General features: G+C 41.0%; 1 protein-coding gene across 7 annotated transcripts in view; it reads right to left on the bottom strand.

The window, feature by feature from the left end:
• Positions 1 to 1,383: 1,383 nt before the first annotated feature.
• HIVEP2 (HIVEP zinc finger 2) overlaps positions 1,384 to 25,510 on the bottom strand; it is a 195,284-nt gene continuing 171,157 nt past the window's right edge. For 6 of the 7 annotated variants that reach the window (XM_046005017.1, XM_046005020.1, XM_046005016.1 and 3 more), the window contains 7 exons: positions 25,274 to 25,318; positions 18,617 to 24,165; positions 17,486 to 17,640; positions 13,825 to 14,000; positions 10,977 to 11,078; positions 9,298 to 10,193; positions 1,384 to 3,870 (listed from right to left, as the gene is read on the bottom strand). In XM_046005017.1, the coding sequence (XP_045860973.1) occupies positions 3,043 to 3,870; positions 9,298 to 10,193; positions 10,977 to 11,078; positions 13,825 to 14,000; positions 17,486 to 17,640; positions 18,617 to 23,788 (7,329 nt within the window). In that variant the 5' untranslated portion in view covers positions 23,789 to 24,165; positions 25,274 to 25,318 and the 3' untranslated portion in view covers positions 1,384 to 3,042. The remainder of the gene's footprint in view (positions 3,871 to 9,297; positions 10,194 to 10,976; positions 11,079 to 13,824; positions 14,001 to 17,485; positions 17,641 to 18,616; positions 24,166 to 25,273; positions 25,319 to 25,510) is intronic. The other variant, XM_046005021.1, reaches the window with a different exon arrangement.

Genomic DNA, 25,510 nt, shown 5'->3' with positions numbered 1-25,510 from the left:
TGCCTACAGAGCCAGATCTGATGTCCTTAGGCTGGATTAGGAATTTGGACTTTGATGTGTCTTTTTGGCTTAAGCACACACCACCCTATCACATACACAGGGAGCCAGCTCCATCTGGCTTTTTACCCACTCTCTGCTTTACACACCCTTGATCATCCAACATGCCCTTCCCCCCACTTTTTTTTAATGCCTCTCTATTAGAATATGAACTCCATGAAGACAAGAACTTAATTTGTTTTGTGCAGCACTGTACACCTAGCACAATGAACAGTGTCCTAAGGGTCGATGATGAGAATTTCTCTATTGAATAAGTCAATCTACTATTTTAAGGATCTGCTCCAAGGCCACCTCTGTGATGAAGCCTGTCCTTCCCCTCCTTCCATTCTCATCAGGGTAACTGCTTAACTCCTTTCCTTTGTGACAGCAAAACACACAAAATTTACCGTTGTTTAAGCTCGGACATCATATTGCATACACTCATATACATGTCTTCCTTTTTACTTGAACTCCTTGATGGCAGGAATATTTTCATCATCCCCAATGCCCATCACAGTAGCCAGTTCATTGTAGGCACTCCAAACCTGCTTTATGGATGAGTGAATACAAGAGATGATTCAGAAGAGGAAGCAATTAGAAGGGTTCACACAAACACACACACGCACAATGAGGAAAAAGACACACAAATCACCCCTAAGTAATGCTATGTTTCAGGGTTTCTTCTCAATGAGAGACGGATTTTAGGCTGGCTGCTTGTGTTGACCTTTAATTCACTTTTGTAAAACATAATTTCAAAAGACAGTCTGGCTCATAAAATCACACAAGTAAGTTGCAAATCCACCAATTTGAGATTTTTATAATGGAAATACTGATAGATTTTGACCTTTAGTGAGTCTCCATTTTCATTATTAAAAAGGTTCCACTCTTTTGTACTAAAGAGCTATGATTTGTGGATATTTTATGGTATATTTATTTCAGGTGGTTTTGCCTTCAGTCACCTGAGCAAAAATAAAGAGATTTCCCCAGTGGAATTTCAGATATGGATGCCTACTGAGAGGGAAGCAGAAGAGGAAATGATCGTTTGATTTATTCATGACTCTTTGCAGATGCAATGTATTCTGTCCATGCCCACGCTTAGGATCCAGTGACTCCATTTCTAGAGCTCACACAGTGGTGACCACTATCTGTCCTAAATGAATGACATATGGAAGCCACTGACTGTCTTCTCACTTGTTAAAAGCCATTCATGCTCAGCATACCTCGGAATGGGCAAAGCCTAGCAATTAAAAGCACAGATGGTATGTTGGTGGTATCAAAATTTCTTTAGAAACAAAATCAAGAAATTAAAATGTAAAACAACACATTAAAAACTAGACACCTCAAGCATGTAATTGTATATTTATTTCTCTTTTTAAAGAACACTCCTTAATGTAATTCAATATACAAACTTGGTTTCACAGAATTATAATCCACTATATAGCACAAAGATAACCCAGATTGTGTGTGTGTGTGTATGTGTGCATGCACACACATGTGCGTGTGTGCACACGTGTTGTTGTACCCCCTCCCTTTCTTTCATTCTTCCGGACCTACAAACAAAGGCTCTGCCAACCTTCCACACTAACCAAAGCCCATTCGCCATATTGTGTACAAAAGACATCATCCTCCCACAAATTCTTTTCCCTGGAAAGCTTCTTTTCCCTGTTCCCCCTGAGATAGCCAGGAGCCTGACACTCTTCCCCTCTTTAAGAGGGTGAAGTGGCTTCCCCTAAAGCTGATGCCAACCCTGTTACCACGTGGACTGGCGGAGAGGAAAGGCTGGTGAGAGGTCTCCACACCCCTTCCCCACGTCCACTCCTAACCCTCAGAGTCCAAGCACGTCCCCTCCGTCACAGCCTTAGTTCCGGTCACCATCTTGTGCAGCAAGAACCAAGGAGATCTGTAAGCCCAGGTCTTCTCCACGGGCAGCGCACAGCACTGCCTGCCAAGCCACCGGGCCGGCCGATAACCAAGCTCTACACAGTCCCATGTGCTTTGTCACTTTAATTTTTAAAGACACCCTAGCATAGGTCTGTGGCAACCTAGTGTCCAACTGAGTTACATAAAATTGTACCAGTGATGCACTTGTACATATTTACATGGGGCGGAATGTTTTCCCGTATTTTTAGATGAGTATATAGATCAACATGTTCACATAAGACCAAATACTTTTAATATTATTTATAACTGATTTATAAAGCTTTGAAAAAACTCACAATAGCACATCGTTTACTTTAATGCTTTACGGTACTATAAGTTTAAAATCACAATCAGCACTTAAGTTATAGTCAATCCAGCAAACAAGAGACAAAAAATTTACAAGAGTTAAGAACTGACTGATACATCCTTTATCTTTTTTTAACTAATGCATAAGTGCAGAATAAGATACTCTAGTTTAAATATCTTGTTTACAATATACATTTTTGTTCTAGTTACGCAACAGTAAATCCCATGCTTCACATAGAAAAGCAATCCACAACATTAAGAAAAAATGTACAATTTATGAAACAAAGTAAATAAATATTAGTATTACAGAATCAGAGCTGTACATAAAAGCTGTTCAGTTTTAATCATATAAAAATATGTTTTAGTGCAACCTCACATATATATTGATGCTGTTTTGCTTTACATCATTTAGATCCAAGTGTCCAAAAAAAGGAAAGAAATTACATTTATTACAAAGCAGATACACAAATTCTAAAATATGTACAAATTACTGCTAAAAAATGCTTATAAGAATATAAGCAAAGTAAAGAAAAGGCACAAACATCTGTACAATTTTAAAAGTACCAGACCCAATAGGTTAATTTCAAATTTTGTTTTGGTCAGGCTCATGATGACTTGTTAATTTACCTAATTCTTTTGATATAACAAAAGTATATATAATAGCAAACTACAGTAACTTAGGACAGGCATGCTATAAACTTGATTACCTCTATTTCTAGAAAAACAAAAACAAAAACAAAATGGGAAAATGTGGAAATGAAAGTCTCCATGCATCTTAGATCAATGTAGTTGACTCTTCTCTGCTGAAGGCTCACTGCCTCCCTCTGTGCTTGAAGGTAACTCTTTGCCGCTGGGAAAGCCCGACTGTTTATCATCCACACGACTCGTGCCGTAAAATGTGGCGTGAGCTAATGCAGTCTGTGATGTACCAAAATTGTCCTTTTCACCATCATGCAAGTCAGGGTGGGTGGCTGAGGTACAGGGCTGACCTGGCTCAGGGCCACTAAAGTGTCTAATGCTAACATGTGCACTTTCCAAGGGTTTCTGGTGGTGGGCTTCCTGCACCCGCACTGGCTGATCTGCCCCAAGCAGAGCGGCCTCTTCTGTGGCAATCCGGAGAGAGGCAATGGCTTTTGTACAAGTCTGTATATTTTCCTCCTGTTCCCTCTCTGTCGCATTCAGGCTGTCTTCTGAAGTGCTCTGTTTCATCAACAGCCGAGGGGAGGAGGGCATGCTAGGTGGACCAGATGACTGCAAAATGTGAGGCGATCGCTTCTCGTGCTGCTTTGAAAGGACATAGGAATCCTTAGGGAAGGATTCCCCGGAGGCTCCCTTCTTTTCCTCAGAGCCCTCCATTGGCAGAGGCAATGTGGGTGGAGGATGTAAACCAGAAAGGGCTGGCGGCATGGAGTGAACCATTTGGATCCCACCAACTGGCACCATGGGGATAGGAGCTCTCACTTGCTGCTGAGAGTGGAGTGGAAGATGACTGAAGACATAGTCATTAGGACCCTCAGGGAAAAGGCTGGAGCCTGGATGTTCATAAGCACCTTCTTGGTCTCCATAGAGACTGAAGTAAGGAACCTGAGGTAATCCTCTTCTTAAATTCTGCACGGGGAAGCAGAGAACACAACCTTTAGGACCTGGTACTCTTCAAGCGAGGTCAAAGAGGTCAAGCTATTTCAGTCACTCATTCATTCACTCACTCACTCATTCAAAACACTTTAAAACTACCTCATCCCTTTACTGACTTTTCGCTTTTTAGGACACAAGAGATTTCTCAGTTGTCTTTTAGAAGCCTTGAATGAAGCTGTCGGTCTGTGAAAAGTGACTTTTGTTTTTAAACAGCAACATGATAAAACATGCAGTGTGTTTTCCACCAGGTACAGAGACACATTTCAATTGTGTGTGTGTGTGTGTGTGTGTTTTTTCATAAAAGAGAATGAAAAGAAAATAATGCATAATTACCAGAAAAAGTTCACTGAGCAAAAAATACTAATAATAGGTTTTTAAATTCAAAAGAAAGTAAAACAATTGCCATCTGTTTATATACTGGGAAGATTTTTAATATTTTTCTTAAGTGTTGATGAGTATAATTGGAGTGACAAGCCTGAAAATTGGCTTTTTTTTTTTTTTTTTTAAGTTTTCCACAGAACAGATGATGAAATAGTGGTGATAGACAAACTGGTTAGTCTGATGTGCAACACACTGGTTTAAAGGAATAAATTCCCACTCAAGAGGAACCCTGTGTGGAAGATTAGCTTCTTTATCAAATGATAAATCAAGGCCAGTTTTTTTAAGGCAACTATCCATCAAAATAGTTAACATTAAATACGTCAAACAGTTTCAACTCATACTGAACTACACAGCTGGGAACCCAAGATTCTTATGTTTTAATATCTTCTGTTGATATTATCATGTTCATTTAAATACCGTCTTGGCAATTAATGAATGAGGACACTTAACACTGGGGACCAGAATTCCAGATTTTATGGTCCCAGTCCTGAAAGAGAACTTACTTTCTGTAGCAAAACACAACTCAGACTATGAGATTATCAAGCTTGAATGAAATTAGCAGGATTTTAATTCCTGAGTTCATCCTTTTAATGGACTGTCATCTAAAAGGTATGCAGTTTTTTTATTTTTATTTTTTTGAGAACTTAAAGTCAGATAGATATAAATTTGTCAAGTATGATAATAATCCAGGAGAGAGACCCTCCCCCCTCAAAAAGTTCTAATTCATTTCAAGGATGTTTCAGTTCTAAAGCTCAGCGTATGCTCTATACCATTAGTGATTCATTCAGTTCTATTTAGACTGTGAGACCAGCCTGGGAATGATAAATTATGCATTATCTCTGTTACTCTGTGCCATGCTTAGCCCTTATCCTGTTTTGGGCTACACCTTATTCAAGCTAGAAACAAATTATTATCCTGGAAGTGCAGGGGAAATGATGAAATCATCACTCCTATAATCACAAGGACCTCATGAGTTAGGGAAGGTGAGAATTTTATAATATGACAGTCATATAAATGCTACAACAACAACAAAACAACAAATCCCTCTTGTCTTGCTCCGATCTAGAAAAAAGCATGTTTCCTACATCAAACATCAGTTAAGGTGAAGGAACTGTGACACGTACAGTCATAATCTTTGAAGATAACTAAATGAATCCTCTTTTAATTATCATTTTAAAAGATTCAAAGTTTAAAATGAAATGTAGCTTGGTCATTTTTCCATTTTGCTTTGATTGCTATTCTGTGACATCCACGGCATACACCTAATCAGAATGGGGGTCTATGAAGGGCCAAAGAGAGCTGTCCCATTCCATGGGGTCTCTGACTCCAGGCTAACAAAGGGAGTGATGATTGATCTAACCCTAGGATATACTCAACACGTTCAAAACCCATCAGAATTCTATTCGTGTTAAGAATGAAAGTGTCATATTCAGATCTTTGCTGATCAGCAATTAAATAATGACAACCCCAGAAGTAAGTGTGCCAGTACAATTTTTACCACGTAAGCACTTCCACTGCTCCAAACACTGCCAGGCCTTTCCTGTACATCCTCTTCCCCTGCGTTCACTCCTTCTTCAACCTCCAGAGAAACTCTCAACATGATTTTTCTACCTTGGTTTTCACCCTATCTGCAACCCTATTTTGTCTTGTAATTTGAGCCTTCTCATTGTGATATCATTGTAAGTCTTGGTAAGAAACACCTCGATATGGAAATGCAAATAATGAACCGTGTGGGTTGTGTTATGTGTATGTACGTATGTGTGTGTGTGTGTGTGTGTGTGTATGTGTGTGCGTGTGTATATATAATCCAGGTACCAGGTGTCTTACCCCACTCATCTCTTCAACATTGTCATAGGTGCTCTGGAAGCAAATGCGAAGAAGGAGGTAGGAGTGTAAGGGGTTCATTGGGAGGCAGAAGAAGCAGGGGATCTGATGTGTGTGAAGGTCAAGAGGAGAGGAAGCAGGGGCTCAGTTGGGATGGATCTAGCTCAGTCACTGGCTGGGGGCCGCAGGGAGAGTATATCCTTAGCCCGAAAACGGAGGCCTATCCTGATGGCACTCACAGCAGGAGGCAGTCAGTTTACATGGATCCTCACCGCTGAATGGCAAATTCTTTCAAGGACAGAAATCTGCTTGGCCCACCTCCCTGGCTGCCACACACAGATTAAGAAACTGTGGCCAAGAGGTTAAGTGACTTACTCAAGATCACACAGATAGCAAGTGATAGAACTGAATGTTGACTCTTTGACTAGACACGATGTCCTTTGCACTACACACTGGAAACCAGACACATTTCTCTCTGTCTCCTTTGCTAATTTATCTGCCAAATCTTTAAAAATGGAATAGGAAGGTTTTTTTGTTTAAAAAGGTTGAGGACAGGGGCGCCTGGGTGGCTCAGTCATTAAGAGTCTGCCTTCGACTCAGGTCATGATTCTAGGGTCCTGGGATCGAGCCCTGCATCAGGATCCCTGCTCAATGGGAAGCTTGCTTCTCCCTTTCCCACTCTCCCTGCCTGTGTTCTCTCTCCCTCTCTCTCCCTCTCTGTGTCAAATGAACAAAATCTTAAAAAAAAATTTTTTTTAAAGTTGAGGCCAGAAATCGTAACATTTTTTCATCACCATCCTTGAGCCACACGTGTTAGACCCTCAAAAAATACTGAGAAGCGAAAGACCTCTCCCCCCCCCACCCTTTCTTGCTTCCTTGCTTCTTCCTTCCTTTTATCTATCTATCTATCTATCTATCTATCTGTCTGTCTGTCATCATCTATCTATATTAAAATTAACCACAGGGCATTAGGACAGAAACAGTAGAGCAGTATGATCCCAGTGGTTAAGTATCATCTCCTCCAAACCTGCTCCCTGGAAACTACCACTCCAGGCTGATCCAGAGGATGAGTGTGTCATGTTAGCCTAGAAGATCCTTTCATGCCACAGTCACTGACCTATGACCACTTGGCCCATATTAAGCAACAAGACAAGGAATTACTAAAAGTATATTTATCAAAAAGGCTTATTTTTAGGATTTTTCTTATTTAATATTTTCATACATTATTCAGAGAGGGTGCAGCACTCCTCTAATACAGCAATCATGAGAAATGCTTCTCATAGTATTGCCACTTCTGTTTTGCCCTGGCAACATCACAGAAAGATTAACTCCTTCTCTGCCCCTCAAAAATGATGTGAAAAAACATTAAATGGGCGTGCTTTGGACCAACTGTCCCTTCTTCAGGGAGCATTCCCAGATCTAGTCCTTCTTATCATATGAAGCAGCAGGCTATACATTTTCTAAAGATAATTTAACTGGGTAATAGACCAATGGCTCTATAGTTGGCCTTCATCAATGGTAAAGTTTAATCATTGTGTTAAGCATCCAGGTGAACTGGTATAAAAATAAACAAACTGGCTGCAAACTCAGTGATTAATAAAACCAATTTCTTTCCAACAGCTTTCTGGTCATATATCCAAAAATTAGGTGAACTTCCTTAGTCCCCTCATTCAATTCCTTTGCCTAAATTGACTGTGAGTCGTTATTAGTTTTTAATAACAACAGTGTATTGGCATCAAAGGCTTATATTTTTGTGACTGCAATTGACTGAAGATGTCCAAACATCTCACAGATGTGAGATAGGCCAGTCTCAGTCCACCTAGCCACAGCCAGAACAGGAGAACTTCAATGCACAGGCTTTTTGCAGATCTACGACTCTCTACTTACACTGTAGTGGCATAACCTTCAGAAGATCTCTCTTTTCTACTTACCACCACCAAGACACAAAAACCTGTGGGAATGTACCTCTTTTTCTTAGCTTGCTAATTCATTATCTTGGCAAACAAATCATGTCCTGACTGCATACATGTTTCTGCTGTCATTGTATCACAAAGCCTAAATTGGTACCAACTTGTGAAAAGATGATGTTCAGGGCCAGGGAGTGAATTTCAGCAGGGAACTTTCCTGAAGTTTAAAAATGATAAACTCAGCTCATGATTCAAGGTAGTGAAAAGGCAATGAGAAGAGGGAGCCTGGCCACCAGGAGTGATAAGAAGGAGCTGGAAATGGGTAGTGACTTTGGCTGGAAGGACGGTCTTGAGGCACACAACAGAAACCCAGAACAAAGGGAGAACAACAAAAAGTAGACACCAGGAAACAAAAACACATTTAAAGCAAAGAAACTCAAAAGTCATTCACCTGTCTATGCCAAGTGTCTGCTTCATTCATTTTTTAAAATCCTATACACACTGAAAGACAAGGTCTGCCATCCTATGGAATGAGGCAGGGCAGATGCTTTTTTTATAGATTTACATTAGACCCACTGCCTATAATCCATGACTGTTAACTGTTGTTATCTACGTTTATAATGAGGGCACACCCTAAAAATCTCTGGAACTTTCTCCCCAAGATCTCCCAACTTTGGGCCCACCACCTCGCTGAGCAGTGCACTTGGAGTGACTCTCACTGAGCAGGAGGTGGTAGTAATGACAAGAAAAGCAGAGAGGTTCATGCCTTTGGCTCACAACATACCACGGGGGTCACTCTCCTCTCCTAGTCACTCACTGGTTTCACATGATCACTCCCTGTTACGAAGGTCAAGAGTTTATTTAAAAAAAAAAAGTATTGAAAGTCAATGCTAATGCCTAATCCCGACTTGGCAAAGTTCTATAACTGAGACCCCAGTGGCCCTGAGAGTGTCTGTCTATGCAGTCCTGTCATTCCAAAGACTTCACCTTTCCTACTCATGTAAAGGTTTCAGTTCATGTCCATGGTTAGTGAAGCTTAGAAAGCATGTAGAAATGCCTCACCTGTTCCCAGCTGGAAATGCACTACTGCTCTGATGCAATACTACACTTGGGGTAATGCCACAGTCATGTTACTAACAACAGCATGTGAGAAAACGTCCCCTGCTATTTTCAGTAACCAAGTTCACTGTTCCCCTGAGAGATACCCATGTTATAACAGATTTCACATAAGTGTGTTATGAACACACTTTGGCTTTCACATTAGAAAGAGAAAACGAATCATACTTACAGGAGGCCCCAATACAATTGGTTCTGCTTGCAAATACTGCCCCATGGACAATGGTGGGTTATGGTATAAAGCCCTTCTGGGAGATGGTGCTCTTATGGTGGTCATGTATCTTCTCTCTCTTCTGGGAGAGAAGTCTCTTCTTGCCATGATATCTTTCCCAGGTGATACTGGCCTCCTTGGGGACAGATGCCTTCTTGGTGAAACATCTCTTTGTGACATCTCTCTTCTCAATGCAGCTTCCTTTCTTGGCGAAAGATGTCTCATGGGTGACAGATCTCTCCTAGGTGATAAATGTCTTCTGGGTGATAAATCTCCTTTGGGTATCAGATACCTCTTTGGTGAATTATCTCGACGAGGTGAAGAGTCATATCCTGGTGAGGAATGGTGGCTTGAGGGTGAGAAGTCCCTCGGAGAGGAGCTGGGCTCCGAAGACAGCATGTACTCTTCATCCCCACAACTCGGTATGTCTAACCTGTCTTTGTCCGGTTCCGAGTCTGTACTTTTGCTCTGGAATAACCTCTGGTATTCTGTCATCTGAGTATCTTCGCATGAGTCACTTGGTGTCATCAGCTGAGTAACCTGAATACTTGGCAAGGTAACCAAATAGCTGATCAACGAAGAATGCCCCAAGGAACTATCTGAAGGAACCCCATGGGGCACAGCGCCAACATTCACAGGCAAGGATGAGAATCTAGGAGGCTGAGGACTGGTGCTTCTTGATCTTGTTTTCGGTGTCAAATCGCCCTGATCATCAAAGTCATCGTCATCTTCATCATCTTCATCATTATCATCTCCATCCTCACCATCCGATTCTTCGGCATCTGAGAACTGATGATCAGTTGAAATGCTGGACATGCTATGCTTCTCAGCTGCTTTGTGCAAATCTTCCATCGTTTCTGAAACAATTGAACGACAGTGAAGATCAAGATCCAAACGTCAAGGATGGGAGCTAATTTGGACGCCATCTCTTTCCAAAATCTCCCTTCCAACCCAGAAGCCCCTAGATATCGTTTCATCTCTGAACTCCTATCACACTCACTGGGCACTTACCTGGGAGACCTTACACTAGTTCTTATCTTTTTATGACTAATCTGATTCATCCCCATCCAACAAAAGAACTCTAGAGTAGGACCTATTTATCTCAAATGTCACATGGCCCATAAAAAACCCTCAACAACTGGGTATGGATAATCCTGTTAATAATGAGGCTAGAAGAAAAGGAAAGCAACAGTATGTCTCTATAGGTATAAACTTACATATAAGTGATATATCTCAGGAAGTCTGACTGGCCCTCAAGTTTTCTATTCAGGTTAATGATGGATTTTTCCCCCCTCTTAATAGGAATAATAGCACATTAAATTGTTTTTCAAATTTCCCCAGACGTTTCATAAAATCTAAATCCCTGTCACAACGCAAGAATAATTAGATCTCCTTTATGGTTCTAGAAAGAAGTATTTTCATAGTGAGGCCTTTTTTCCCCTTCAGTCAGAATTGAAATGCATTTATTTCTTCTCAGTAGGTTGTAAGCAATTCAACATGTCAGATTTCTTCACTATGTTTCATATTTAATAAAATGAAATGCGATCAGTTTTTTAAAATATCAAAATTTGTTTTGCCACCCCAGCCACAAAGCTCCAGTGTGAAGAATGAAGAGGTCAGTCAACTAAATTTTGTAATACCTGCTTCTTCGGTTTCTGTATCCTCCACTGATGTCATTGAAACTCCCAATTCTAAGCATTTCTTCATGTGTGCTTTAGACTTCATATGCTTTGTTAGGTTTCCTAGAAAACCACAAGCAAAAAAAGGATAAATTAATTCATTACAAAAATGTGATGATTGCTCCGAAATTAGAAATGAACTATCTTGAGATAACATCGATTTGTTTCTACTCACTACCCCTTGCCTTGAACTTGATGAGAACAATCTGGCTCCTGAATACATGAACCACTCAGAACTTTGGCCCAATTTCAAGTTTCCTTCACTCTAGAAGACTTGTGGAATAGGGTCATACCTTTTAAGAGTATGTCCCAAGCAAGACTGGGAATCCCAGGCTTTCCTAGCTGAGAAGAGATCTAATATCTTTGGCCCCAACAGGCCAAACTCCTAGGCCTGGATATAAATGGGGTAACATGAGCGGGTCACACACCTCAGAGAAGGTTCAGATCAAACATCCTCATCAACACACCTGAGACCTCAGAGCTTCTGGCACTGATCAAATTTAGATCTACTTCCCAGGCTCCTCACTGGTCATAAGAAAAAAATTATGCAAACTTATGCATAGGCCAACCTTGTAAATAAATTCAAAGATCCATACACATACTTAGCTAACTACTTACAGGGAGCATCATTACCAGTGTTTACCATCTATCTGTCTGGTATACGTTAACAAACTTATGACAGTAGTTTTAAAATTGTGCAATATTCCATCTATTTTGGTAATTCCAAATATTTCCACGCCCCTACAGTTCTTATTTAACTAAAAATGTTTTAAAGATCTCAAAATTTTTTAGAGCCAGGTCATCAAGAATTCCTAAATCTATAAATTAATTAATACATCTGTATATTAATGGAAAACACTGGCTTCTGCACAGGTGCAAGTTATCTGTGTACGTGGATGGGTGTGTAGGTAGGTGTCAAGATAATTTATTTAGATCTTAATATGTTTCTCTTCATCTATTCTCTCTCTTTTTTCCCCATTTCAATAGGCAGTCAGGCTTTGGACTCTCATCTTCAGGGTAGGTTTTTAGTTAGAAATCTGGCTCTGAAATAACTCCACCCTGGCTTTGGTTGACTGAAACCCCCAGCTTCTAAAGGGATTCCAGTGCGGGGAGGGGAGGGTAGCCGGGAGGATGTAAGGGAGGAAGGGAGGGAGGGAGGGCCCTGAAAGAGAGGCACCCAGCTTGCAGGAGGTGCTCCTTCCACAACTGTGCTCAGCATCTGCACTCAGATGACATGGTTTGGGACGACAGTCACTTTTATGGAAAACTGGACGGGTTTCCCAGGATATTGTGCTCATTTTAAGATTCCGAGACATTTGCACATTCCTGAAGGGTGACAAGGAAATGCCAATAATGACCAAGAATAAATTATTTCCTGCTGAAATTCCATGACAGTGATCCGGAGCCAAATTTAATTTGATTTTTTTTTTTAAGGCTATAGAAACTAGTCTTTATTATTATTATTATTATTATTTTTAATTTGATTTTTAAAAGCCTAGAAATGTGACATTTCTTCACTCAGCGTTTCACATAGCTATACCCATGGCAAACCCCTATGCCTGGGGAAAATCTACCAGTGGTAATGACTAGCAGATTTGCAGTTTATAAACCAAAGTTTATATTTTCTTATGTCCTAGGGAGTCTCTTGATGAAGTTCTAAATAAAAGGCTTGACTGCAAAGGTGAATGGTATTTAAAGGACCTTATGTTTATCTTTTTTGAAATGCAAATGAACACTCCCTCCCCCCTTTACTGTGGCTTCAAAGGAAACCTCCCATAACAGAGATACCTTCTTAATACAGAGGAAACAGGTATATTGAGAGTCTACTCATTTATACATCTGACCAACCCGATAACACAATTTAGGATATTGGCTATGGGAGAAAATAGGTACAAATTTCTCTACCAAAGATGATCTTATCTGGTATTTATTTTTCTTGACAGATAGTGGAGCAGAATAATGGGCCTGCCAATTTTAAGTCAAAACATAGGAAATCATATGAGGTTAGTGAGGGAGTTAAAATCCATCAGATCTAAAGTACATCTACAGCAAGCAGTGAACGTACTTCTACAAAACTCAAACGACCTCTAAGTTACTATTGTCTGTAATCTGAGAATGCTGAGCGTATGTACATTTCCATGATTTTATAAAATGATGGAAATACAATCAAAGCAACATTCTTGCATAAAATATTTTCATATAAATCTACCTGTAAAAGACAGAGTATCGTTTTAACGCAGGTCCTAGTTTTATGAGATTCACAGTTGTGGCCTGAGAGTAAGAAATTTTCTCTGTGCTGATAAATACACGGAACACAAGCTATCAAACTTCTATGCATAATTAATGCGACTGTGGATGGAGGGGCCCACCTGGGAGTCTGTGGATCTCTACATTATTTATAATCTTGAAACTGACCACGGGCACATGCTTTCTTCCCAGCTGCTGCCTTGCTTTTCTAATGCCGCTACATGAATTGTCTCCCGGTGGTATTTCAGTACCGGTGCAAAGATTATCTAGACCACACAATATTTCCAACAAAGAGTAATAGCAAGAGCAATCCAAGCAATTCTCAGCCACTTCCTTCGGAAACAACTAGCCTGGCCCCAAGTCTATAGCTCTTACTTAAGTCATAAAAGGAGCCTCACTGTCTCATGGACATCCTTTGACTGCTAACATAAGGGAGAAAATACATTTCAAAACCAAAACTGTCTTACTGTCAAGGCAAGTTAGTTATCAAATGGTATTCAGAATCCAAGGTAGCCATTAAAAAAAAAAAAAGAATTTTCCTCTAAAAAGATGAGAATTGTACCTTTCGTTTTGAAGGCAAAGTTACATAACTTGCATACATAAGGCCGGACATCAGTGTGAGTACGGATATGCTTTTTGAGCATGCTTGGCTTCTTACAGCGAATCCCACATTCTTCACAAATGTACTTTCCGCGTCCACGTCCTCTGACATATACATAATCTTCATTTGATTTATACCTGTTTAGAAAAGGGGAATGCCATGTGTTTACAAATACTTCCAGTGTTTTATGTGTCAACCCAGAAGCTGATCTTTTAAGGGGTACATTTTTTTTTTTTGAGTGACAAAAGTTTTATGAGAGTCTTTTACAATTATTCAACTTTACTTCTATGAAGCCTATGAAATTTACATAGTAAATGCCTGAAACCACCAAAGAATAGATTTGGCATTGAAAGCAAAATAATTTTTCTATGGTCTTCAAAATGGAATTGGGTCCCTCTACTAAGTGTAGATATAGGGACTTGGGGTATAGATGTTCAAATGGGCTTCCGTAAATCTCAGACAGTTGCAGAGTTGTGCTTTACTACTTTTGGATTCGAGTGCAGACTCCACACAAGAAATATCCAAAAAGTTATACCAACATATTCAAATCAACGTATATCATTCATTAACATTACATCGTCTAAGATGTGCATGCAGAACACACACACATCCCTCTAAATTTGCTAAAATAAGTATAACTGATAATAGAATTCTTCATTGCAAATTTTTACTCTATTTTTACAATCCTGGCATGAGAGTGTCTCCAAAATTTCTAGCTTACACAGGCTGAGCTGAGCTCACCAACTGTTGTCTACAGATTTGATCCGCTCTTCCCAAGGACCATGAATTTGCACTAAAGTGGAGTCCAAATTTCAAGTAGCTTCTGGTAAGTACTGTTACATAATAAAAACTAGAGATTCTATTTTTCAATCAAATTTGCATTTGTTTCCAGAAGAATTTAATAGAGAGGCTTGAAAGGATGTCTGAGGTCATCTAGTTTAATCAAATCAGTTAACCAAGTCTTAGGTATTCACTGTGATAATTCCTGAAAGAGACCTAGCCAGTGCTCAACCATCACATTTTGTTTAGACGACAATGAAACATGATCAGTCATAGAGTACAGGAGCATTCTATCGAATGATTCAATGAATATCATTATCTTTAAATCAAAGCTAGGCTAGAATTATGGGTCTAATGTCATTCTTAGAGAAATATTCCTTTCAAGGGGCTCTTTTTATAACTTCAAAATGTAAACTGACATATAAAATGCCCTAATTCACTCCGGATTTAGTTTAAAGGCACTCCGTTTACAGGTTTTTTTGTTTTGGTTTTTGGTTTTTTACATTCTAAGAGCATTGGCACTTCTCCATTTTGTCCTCCTAGCTGATCTGTCATCAGGAATAAAAGTTCAACTTCATTTGTCCAAACCACTGAAGGATTTCTAGGAGAGAAAATCCATCCACATATTTAAATACGAACTCTGTTATGGATGCTATTCAATCTTAACATTATTTATGTTTTGGTCAGTACCAAAAGATCCAGGTGGGAATTAAGTAATATCAAAAATACCGAATAGTCAATTTTGCATGTTTTCCATCCTTTAAATCTTTCCCCTTTCACAAAGAATTTCCAACTTCAACTTGTTCTCAAAACTTTCTTAAACTTCACGTTTTATTTCACATTGCCGTTTGTAATAAAAGAACTTCAAGTTGCAAAATATCTTTCACCTTTTAATTTCACTCTTCTCTGCCCCTAAATAGATAAAATTACCTAACAAATATAGAATGAAACAAATAATTTTCTAGAAAGCTAGTTTTCATCACAGAAGGACACTTTAAGCGTAATATAGCTCATCATCACAGTTGATGGGAAATGCATTTTATCTTCAGGTAACATAGTTTTATTTTTAACGTCTTACCTGATTAACTTGCAAACAGTAAAATTCAGTATAAAATAAACATTAGAATAATATAATAATATTAGAATAATAAAATAAATATTAGAATAATATAATAATAAAATAAATATTAGAAAAATGTGTGCAAATATTCTACCCTTCGACAGGTCTGCAGACTCATGAATCTACTTAGTACGAGAATTAATGGATTTTGAAAACTACAAAAGCTATGTTTAATTAAATGACTAAACCTAGGATTTGCATAAAGCACATATCCACTTAAAAACTTGGTCAGTAATACTTCTTTTTTAAAGTTATTCCTTTGCAATCACCAAAATGAGAGGCGGTAGCACACTGCTCAGAGTGAACAGCTGATCACCCCCAGGCAGAAGTTGGGTCACAGATTAAGAAATGATTGGGAAGTAGCCCATAACACGGGACAATGAAAGGAGGAAGACATAATATAAGGGCACAGTCCATGTGGATCATAAAAACACAGCAATAAAATATTCACATATGCTTTCCCACTTATGTCCTTCATTGGTGGAGATGGGCTCCCCTGAGGTAATAAGCAGCTTTCTGCTAATCTAGTACAAGTGCACAGCTATGAAGACTGCTGAATATAAGCACGTTGATTCAGTAACAGGGGCCTCTTAGTCTCTGAGGAAAGATAAAATCTATATTTCTCTCATTTGTGTTAAAAAATGAGGGATGTCAACAAAATATCAAGACAGGTTTCAAGACTCCATACAACTGTGGCTTCAATGTTGAAAATACTAGACATCCAAAAGGGCCAACACTAAGAGGAAAACAACTTTAATAATTCATTCTCTAAACCAGTGAATCTACATGGGAAATAGATTATTTCCTATCAGTAAACATTCAGTGTTTTATAATCAAACCAAATGTAACTAGAGTAAATTCATGTTCATGGAAACATGTAAATCACAGCTCTATTGCAGAGATAAGGCTCGATACAACATAATGCCCCGAATGTGGTTAATATGCTTTAATATTTTTAAGTTCTCTCTCATGTGACTGACTGAAATTAAAATACATTTTTATTGAAATTTAAAACTAGATGTTGCACATATGTGTAATTTTTCTTTACTGTGTAGATATCAAAGTCATTAGACCTTATCACTTGTGTTTCTACAACTCAGGATTCAACATTTAAAAAGAAATTCCCAAAGACAAAGAGACTGTCACAAACCAGAAGAGACAGGGAAAACATGACAAATAAATGCAGTGTGGTACCCTGGCTTGGATCCTGGGACAGAAACAGGACACTGATGGAACTGGTGAATTCCTGACAAAGTCCGGACTTCGGGCAATAATGAAAGCAATAAAATGAACCATCAAATTAACTAGTTCTTAGAATTACACATGAGTGTACATGATTATATTTTTGTAAGCACACAATAAAATATGTCCATTAATATTACATATGAAAATAACTATAAAAGTAAAATTAAAGAAGAAACAAGCTTAGATGACATCAAGAGTCTACCAATTTAGTTGGTTTCATAGTGCATGAGAGGTGTGAAAATTTAAAGCAGAAGCTTAAACCTTATGAACAGGGACATTGTCATTGAAAGTAAGCCATTGGGAGCAAGGGCAGGAACTCATTATCTATTACCAGCCAGACTTCAGAAATGTGAATAGAGAAGGAATTCACCTTATACTTCCAACCAGAGTAGATAGTATTTTTTCCACGTGTACATTCGTGACCATTTTCTCTGACTTAGAACTGAATGTATCACACATGCACGTATGTTTCCTTACCCTCCTTCAAAGATTTTAATTCGGATTGGCTCCGTTTGTTTGGATCCAATATCTTTATCTCCATGAATATCTCCTTTCCCTCTTTCCTTTAAGATATTTCCAACTAGTTTCCTTTCTAGTTTGCTGCCAAATAAAAAGGATGCATCAGGTTTCATCTGTAGGACAAAAGAGAGAATCATTTCAAATGGTTTCCCTAAGACAGAGGAGAAGTCCACAAATTCTGCTCTTCTCTAATCTCTGAAAATTAGCCTAAATTCCATTCTAAAGGGTTGCAGCCCATTTACATGAAATAAGGGATGTTAGAGATAAAAGCGGAGAAGAATGACAGTTTTAACGGAATTATCCAACATTTTGTTAAAAAATAATACTCCTCTGTTGGCACTTATTCTGTGCAACACTAATAAAAACAGAAAACATGTTCTGTATTTGGGAATACCAATGAAAACAATATCAATTAAGGACATATTTTCAAAAATTGTTGAAGGGAAACTGGATTAAGTAAAATAGATTTTTAAACTCTATTTGTTTCGTTAATAATTCGGCAAAAATTCCAAGTGTCCCTGTTAGTATTTTGCAATTTTACGTGTGAGGTATTCATTGTTCACGTAGGAACAAATCAGATAACCGCTTGGAAAAATGAGTTTTGGGAGAGAAATAGAGAAAATAAATTTTAGTAAAAAGTATTGTCAATGCAAACACGCCCTCTGGAGTTTGTGAAGTTCAGTTTTGACACATGCACACTTCTTCCCGGGTCTTTCCTGTCACTGTCCATTCCCACATTCGCAAAGTTCTACGTCCTGTATCCACACTTCATAATCCCCTCAATTCCTCATATCAAAAGAAAATTGGATCTGCTGGGTCACTACCGGAGGCCAGAAAAGAGAAGAACCCAAAGGAATCGGTCCCAGTGGTAGAATTTCATGGCACCTGGGTGAAGGAGAGACTTCCCCAAGACCCAGTTCATGGTCCGTGGCTTCTTCTCTTACTAGGGAAGGGAAATCAGTGTCGCGGAGGGCTCCCTCAACTCTAACCTTCATTTCACTTGTATGTTTTAGACCTTATGTCCTTCACTCTGTATTCTATCAGCAAGCAAATCCACACTACAGGGCTTTTAGAAATGGTATCCATTACCTGAGCAAACTGCTTCCAAGCACTTGACGATGTAAGTTTGCCAGTTCCAGGTCTGTGCATAGCAGCCAGAGTATAAATTTCTGCAGTGATTTTTTGCTTGGACCTCAGAAGAGCCAGAGTGGTCTTGGTGTTCAATCCTGATGGGTTCGGATTACAGGAACTAATGCACCATGAAGCATAAACCGAGGATTTGAAGGTGGCCTGTTGCACGTAATTGGGTTTTGTATAATTCAAGAAGCACCAACTCACGGTAGTTGTTGTCCGCAGACTAGGGAACTGAAGAATCTGCTGGAAATCTGCCACATCCGTGAAAAGAAGAGTTGAGTTTGCCATTTTCCTGCTTGGGCCAGAGGCCATGTGCACCAGCATGCCAACAGGCAGCTTCTGGCCCTTTCCTTGCTCTTCAAGCTGACTGTCTCCCGGAGGCAATGAGGAGCTCTGTGGGCTCATGCTCATATCAGATGCTGTCTCATCAATATCAAGTTCATCTGAGGACTCTCTGCTTTCAGAAGGCCCACTGGACTTCTGGCCTAGAGAGGGTGCCCTGGAGCTGGGTGGAAATGGCTCCCTCAGGGGCATGCTGGCAGATGGATGGTCTTGAGATGAGGAAGGGGACAGTGAGGAGAAGGAAGATGACCCCGACTGCAAGCCATCCTTTGGCTCAGAAGCACAACCTTGTCGAACCAGCTGGGGTTTCTGTGGGCGGGACATATCCTTCTTGATGTCTGAGCTGGTTAGCTCCACAGCACTGAGTTCCTCGACGATCTGTCCATACATCTTTTCTTCTTTGACCCTTTTCTGCTGTTTTGTTTCCATGAAGAGTTCTAAGCTGCTGGCTGGAGAAAGCATCCGCTTGCTACCTCCCAGCGTGGCCACACCATCAGACGTGGAAGGCAAACATAAGGGGATGGAGGATTCCAAGCCAAGGGGTAAGGTCTGAGGTACTTTCCAGATGGGGTATTTTTCTAAGCCTGCATGTTGCCCCAACATCTGGGCAATGTTGAATCCTATCCCTTGCATGGCCGCATTGGTCACCAGTGTTCTTTGGGTAGTATTCTCGTCGACTTTGCATATGACAATTGCAGGACTGTTCTGCCCAAGTATCTGAGAAATGCTTGTGTACATGACACTCCCATAGGATGGGACGTGGGTCTGGATCCTAACAGGAACCACTGTTCCTGGCAAGGACTGTAAAGGCCCGGCATTTGCTGAGGCAAAATCTTCTTGAAGTACCTGCTCAGAGGGAGTATCAGGTGACTTGGTGCTCTGGTCTGATGGAAACTTTGGAAGAATATTCTTCGAGTGTAGCCCTGATGTTCCTGAATAACATGGGTAAGTCTGCTCTTTCGTGTGCGCATAATCAGCAGATTTCTTTCCAGCGTGCTCTGTAATATGCTCTAAGGGATAGCCAGGATGGATTTCTGCCTGGAAAGAAGGCTTGCCACAGCTCTTCTGAGGGTGCTGCACGAGGGCATGTGGGAAATGTGCCTGCCACCAGGGAGGCTGCTGAGCTGGTAAATGAACCATACAGACGGTGGGATACTGAAACTGAAACAAGGCATTCTGGATGGGAGAAAATGGAATAGTCTCTTGATGTGGAAATAAGTGCGGCTGCTCAGACAAGTGCTTGCTCGCGATGTAGGATGTTGGTTGCATCAAGGGATTTCTCAGAGATTCCTGACTGTCCATGTGCACGATCTGTTGTTGGGCCAAGTGGAGTGGCCCTGAGCTCAGCTGGCCACAGGGTCCGACAACCTGCTTCCCGGGGTCCTCTGGCTGGAGAGGAGGCAGCACAGAGGTGGGGGCATGGTGCCACGCGGCCCTGAGGCCGGCGTGCAGGTGCTCCATCTGCTCCTGCTTCACACTCAGATCTGCACCAGCCTCACCCTGGGCGATCTCCGGAGAACCGCTGAAGGATGCCTGCCGCACCAGGAAGCATTTCTTCCTCTCCCGAGACGGAGATAAGGTGGTGCCGGCCGATGCCCCTGCCACCGGGGCATGGGACAGATTCCCATAATCAAAGGATTTGCTCCGGATTTCTGGAACTTCAGTTGGGTGAGGACAAGGCATCTGCTCGGACGAGCAGCGCCGCATCTCCTTTTGGTGGTGGTGACCCGGGACAGACAATGAGTAGGACCCAGCAGGGACAGTCAAAAACTCGGAATGCTTCCCAAACTCATCTTGCTTAGGAGGTGCGCCAAGCTTAATGGATTCTTCTCTTTCAAAAGACATTGAAAAACTGGAGCTGTGGGACAAGTTGCTTTCCTGACTGGGGCTGCGAGAGAGGCCGGTGCCTGTGGACTCAAAGCTGGATTCCCCTGAAGAGTGCTCCATATCGGCAAGGCGCAATCGCTTCTTTTTGGGTGGCAACTTCTCGGCTGGGAGCTGGGAAAGGGTCTCACTTCTCTGGGGCCACTGAAACTCCTCCACAGGCTTTTCCGGCTCTTTACTCTGGGTGTCTTTCTCCTTCTCTGGTTTATCAGGCTCCTCGGTCACTCGAATCTCAGGAACTTGAATGTTGTGTTGGCGCACCAGCCTGGGCTGCGCATGGTAGGACTGCTGCTGAGCATGCTGGGAAGGGGAGGGCTTACCCCCACTTTCAGCACTGTCTGCTGGTGGAGCCCACTCTGGACTCACCGGGGCTTCAGAAATCTCACTGTCACAGGTCTCAGAAGGCGAAGAGGCTTTATCCTGTGCACTAGCCCCCAGTTCAGCTGACTCAGACCTTTCGAACGAATTGGGTCGGCTCAGTGAGTTTGTGTGCTGAATCACAGAAATCACATTTCCAGGGGGCTTCCTGCCCGCTAGGTCTGACATCTTGTCTGAATCAGTGGCTGAGGGTGACTCCTCGGACCCAAGAGATGGGCTTCCAGATTGGAGTTGGGGTCGACAGTGCTCAAAGCGCTCAGAGTGGCTGTGAGAAGGGTTCTCATGTCCAGACATGGAGAATCCACCTCTTAGTCCTTCCTGCATCTGCAACTTGGGGTCGTAATCTGAAGTCATCATGCCCATGGGAGTGCTCACAATGCTGCTGCAAATCATGGGGGTGTCCTCCTCATCTCCTACACTCTTCTCTTTCCGGCGTTTTCTAGTTTCACATGTAGTTCCAAACATGGTTGGCACGCCCTGCAATGGCACCGTGGGATCCATAAAATATTCGCCACCATGTTTTAAAGAGCTTAAGCAGGAAATGTCCCTGTAGCCTTGCTTTGGTGTCTCAGAGTCTTCCCACTTCTTGTAGGGTTTCCGGCAGACATCATAGTCGTAGCCCATCCGGTCCCCAGACATTAATTTCTTTTCCTTCAGGGATAAGCTTGTGATACTCTTTGACATTCTGCCATGGTGTTCTGCCTCCATGTGCCCCTCTTGTACCGAAGGCAGCTCAAATGCAGCTTGTCTTCTTAACATGCGCTGAGGGGGTATTCCTACCGTCCCTGGATAGAACACATCATCGGAACCAGACATCCTTTCATCAAATGAGTGACTTCCTCTCAAAGAAGGAGGAATACTTAGATTAGTTGCTGAAGAAGTTGGCATCGAGTTGCTTCTAATAAGGGGTGAAGAGTCCACAGGAGCTTCTAAGAGAATTGGGTTGCTGCCTTGGAAATTTGCAGGAAACAGCTTTCCTTCATTCCTGATAGATGGTGGCATAGTCTGGGATTGCCTGGATTCGCTGTTGAATTTCGTGGATTTAAGCATGCTGGTTTGACTGGGGTCGATTTCTCCCTTGCTTGGGATCAGCTGTGAGACAGGATCTTCAAACATCTTGACATCTAACCTGGTGTTTACATGAGGTAATGACTCCATCATGCCCTTTCTCCCCATTGTGGCACGCTCCTGACTTGCAGTTGTAACACTGAGTGTATTTCTGGGACTAAGCCGACAGTATTTTCCAAAGATGATTTCTTCATAAGATTTTGCATTTGTGTTTGGAGGGCTTATTTGCTGCTCTGCACTTTCTGAGCGAGAAAAGTAACCGGAGTCAGTACTTCCTTTACTGTGCGGGCTCAGAAGGTTAAGAGATGGCTCAGAATCTTGTCCTTTTTTCTCTGACAGTCTTAGTGCAAGTTTCTGTTTCACTGTGTGAGAATCATCAGGCTTAGTATTTAGAGACGGGTTTGGTAGCATATCAGAGCCTATATACTGAGAGCTTTCACTAGGTAAAGGAATCCCACTTTTGGGGATAATCAAAATGGGCACTTTCATTGGCCCTCCCAGTGATTCTTCCAGTGAGCCATGATAGCCCCCTCTGCTGGCAATATCCAGTGGCATCGGTGGGCCAGGGCTCATTTTCTCAGAAGCTTCAACAAATAAAGAACTCTCCTCATCCGTGTCTGTACTTTGCTCACCGTCTGAATGTATTTCTGCTTCTACATCAATAAAACCAGCCTCTAGGTCCAATTTAGATACAGCTGACTCTGTGAAAGGGACTAATCCTGCCTTAATTGCATGGGCATGTGACTTCCTGTGCTTATACAAATTGCTCTTTGTCTTGAACGAGAAACCACAAGGTATACATGGATATGGCCGCTCACCAGTATGGGACCTGATATGTTTTTTCAGTACGCTTGGTTTGGCACACGCCCTGCTGCAGTAGGGGCAAATGTATTTGCCGGGCTTTTTGGGTTTGTGCTCTTTCTTGTGAGCATCTTCTGACTGTTCGAGACTTTTCTGAGAGTATTGGCTATAAGCAGGGTTCAGACTTGAAATCTTTTTTCTAGGGTAACCACCACTGTGGCCGTGTATAGGAAAAGAAAATAAGTCCTCAGAGGCAACAGATGGCAAAGGGCCAGGGAAAAGCCACGGAGGGCCTTCGAGGCTCTGATGTGGCTTGTTGCTGTGCATGACCCCCTGTGGCAATGAGTGCTGAGGGAAAGAGAGTGAATGTTGGCATGAGTAAGGACTTGGACGGTGCGGTGGGTATTGCTTCTCTGTGACCTGCTGTGCCACGTCACTAGGTGAGGCCAGTTTCCCAGAACCAAAAAGTTGTGCTGATGCTGTGTCTCCAATCTGCTCAGGATCTATTTGTGGTTGCCGCTGTCCTTCTTGACTGCCAAAAGTGCTCATCTTAATAACAGCTGATTGTTCCTGTCTCCATCTACCTGAAGCCTTATCAGTTTCTCCAGACCTTGAGGTAGCTTTTTGTCCTAGAGCTGTGTCCCCGGTGTCCATTTTGTTACAAGGTCTTCAGTGCTAGTTCACTTGAAAGCCATGCAGACTCATGCAGTGTCTTCCAAGCTGTGCTTTTCAGAGCTTGTTTACTTCCATGTTGCAGGGTGTCTGCAGACTTGCTGAGTGCTCCTTTGGAAACTTCCACACCCACCCGTAGTCTTATGGGCATTCGATGGTAATTTCCTCGGACCAGGGCTATAACACAGTTCTCTCCATTGCAGAAATGTCCATCCAAAAGCTAAGTGCAAATTTATAAAGATTTCTTATGGCATTTGAATATTTTCAACTAGCATGAAATTGGGGCGAAGAGCCTGGGAAAAATTTTGCCCATCAACTACAGCAAAGTTCAACTGCCAGTTTCACTAAGATAAAATGATCTGAAAGAAAAAGAAACACAAAGAGATCGTCATAACAGTTATCCAGTTAGAAACCAGAACCAATCCGAAATAGCCAGGCTGACATTGGATAAATTGAAAATGATTTTTACTTTAAGGAATACTTAAAAAAAAAAAAAGATTTTATTTATTTACTTTAGGGAGAGAGAGAGCATGAACAGGAGGGGCAGATGGAAAGGGAGAGAGAATATGAAGCAGACGCCACAGGAGCGCAGTGGGACTTGATCTCAGGACCCTGAGATGGCAACCTGAGATAAAACCAGGAGTCAGAGGCTCAAAAGGCTCTGCCACCCAGGCACCCTTCCCAGGAATACTTTTTATAGCTGTTACATTAGTTCCACAATTAAAGGATATTAATTTCAAACACGGCATTAAGTCATAAGCATAAATTTCTTCAATGCTTTAATTTTGGTCATCCTTTTATATACTCCTTAGTTTCGGTTAAAAAAGTATTTAAAAGAAAGCTTTTGATTGAATCATTTATGTAATCATAACATTTTTTAAAGCCTTCATTAAAATAAATTTAGAGCTATTTCTGACCAAGTTGTATAAGTTGCATACTTAAGTGTACTACATATTTCTCTATATGGACGTTTTATAGATTAATATATGTATAATAAAACAAAGACATGCAAAATATATTTCAAATATTTAAATATATCATATGTTTTACATATATCTATATTTATATGAACATACAATACAGATATATTTTATAGATTAAAACTGGTGATCAGGGGTGCCTGAGTGGCTCAGTGGGTTAAGCCTCTGCCTTCGGCTCGGGTCATGATCTCAGGGTCCTGGGATCGAGCCCCACATGGGGCTATCTGCTCAGCAGGGAGCCTGCTTCCCCCTCTCTCTCTGCTTGCCTCTCTATCTACTTGTGATCTCTCTGTATATACCAAATAAATAAAATCTTTAAAAAAAAAAAAAACAAAAAACTGGTGATCAGCAGAGCTAGCTAAGGCTCTAAGAATTAAAGATTGTCCCAGAACTTAGGAAAAGGCAGGAAAGTAAACAATTATAATATCTTCATAAAAATTGAAAAACAAAACACATTTTTGGGATAGCTTGAAAATGTTATGATTACCTGAATGGTTTAGCATTCTCATGGACATGATTGTCTTGACGCTTCCTGGGTAGAAAATAAACGCAGTTAGGAAAAATTGATCCATGAAACCTCAACATTGTTGTATATAAAGGTCAGTTTAATGTAATGTGCCCTAAAGAAAAAAAAGATTAACCAGTGACTGCTCTGAATAGACTCTGCTAAAGCAGTAAACATTATATTAACCCTGTGTCCAAAAACAACTGAAAGGGAAAAAAT

Source organism: Meles meles, chromosome 5, assembly GCF_922984935.1.
Source record: "Meles meles chromosome 5, mMelMel3.1 paternal haplotype, whole genome shotgun sequence".
Classification (NCBI taxonomy): Eukaryota; Metazoa; Chordata; class Mammalia; order Carnivora; family Mustelidae; genus Meles; species Meles meles.
Note: the sequence above shows the minus strand (reverse complement) of the source record. Positions and strands in the feature narration are given on the sequence as shown.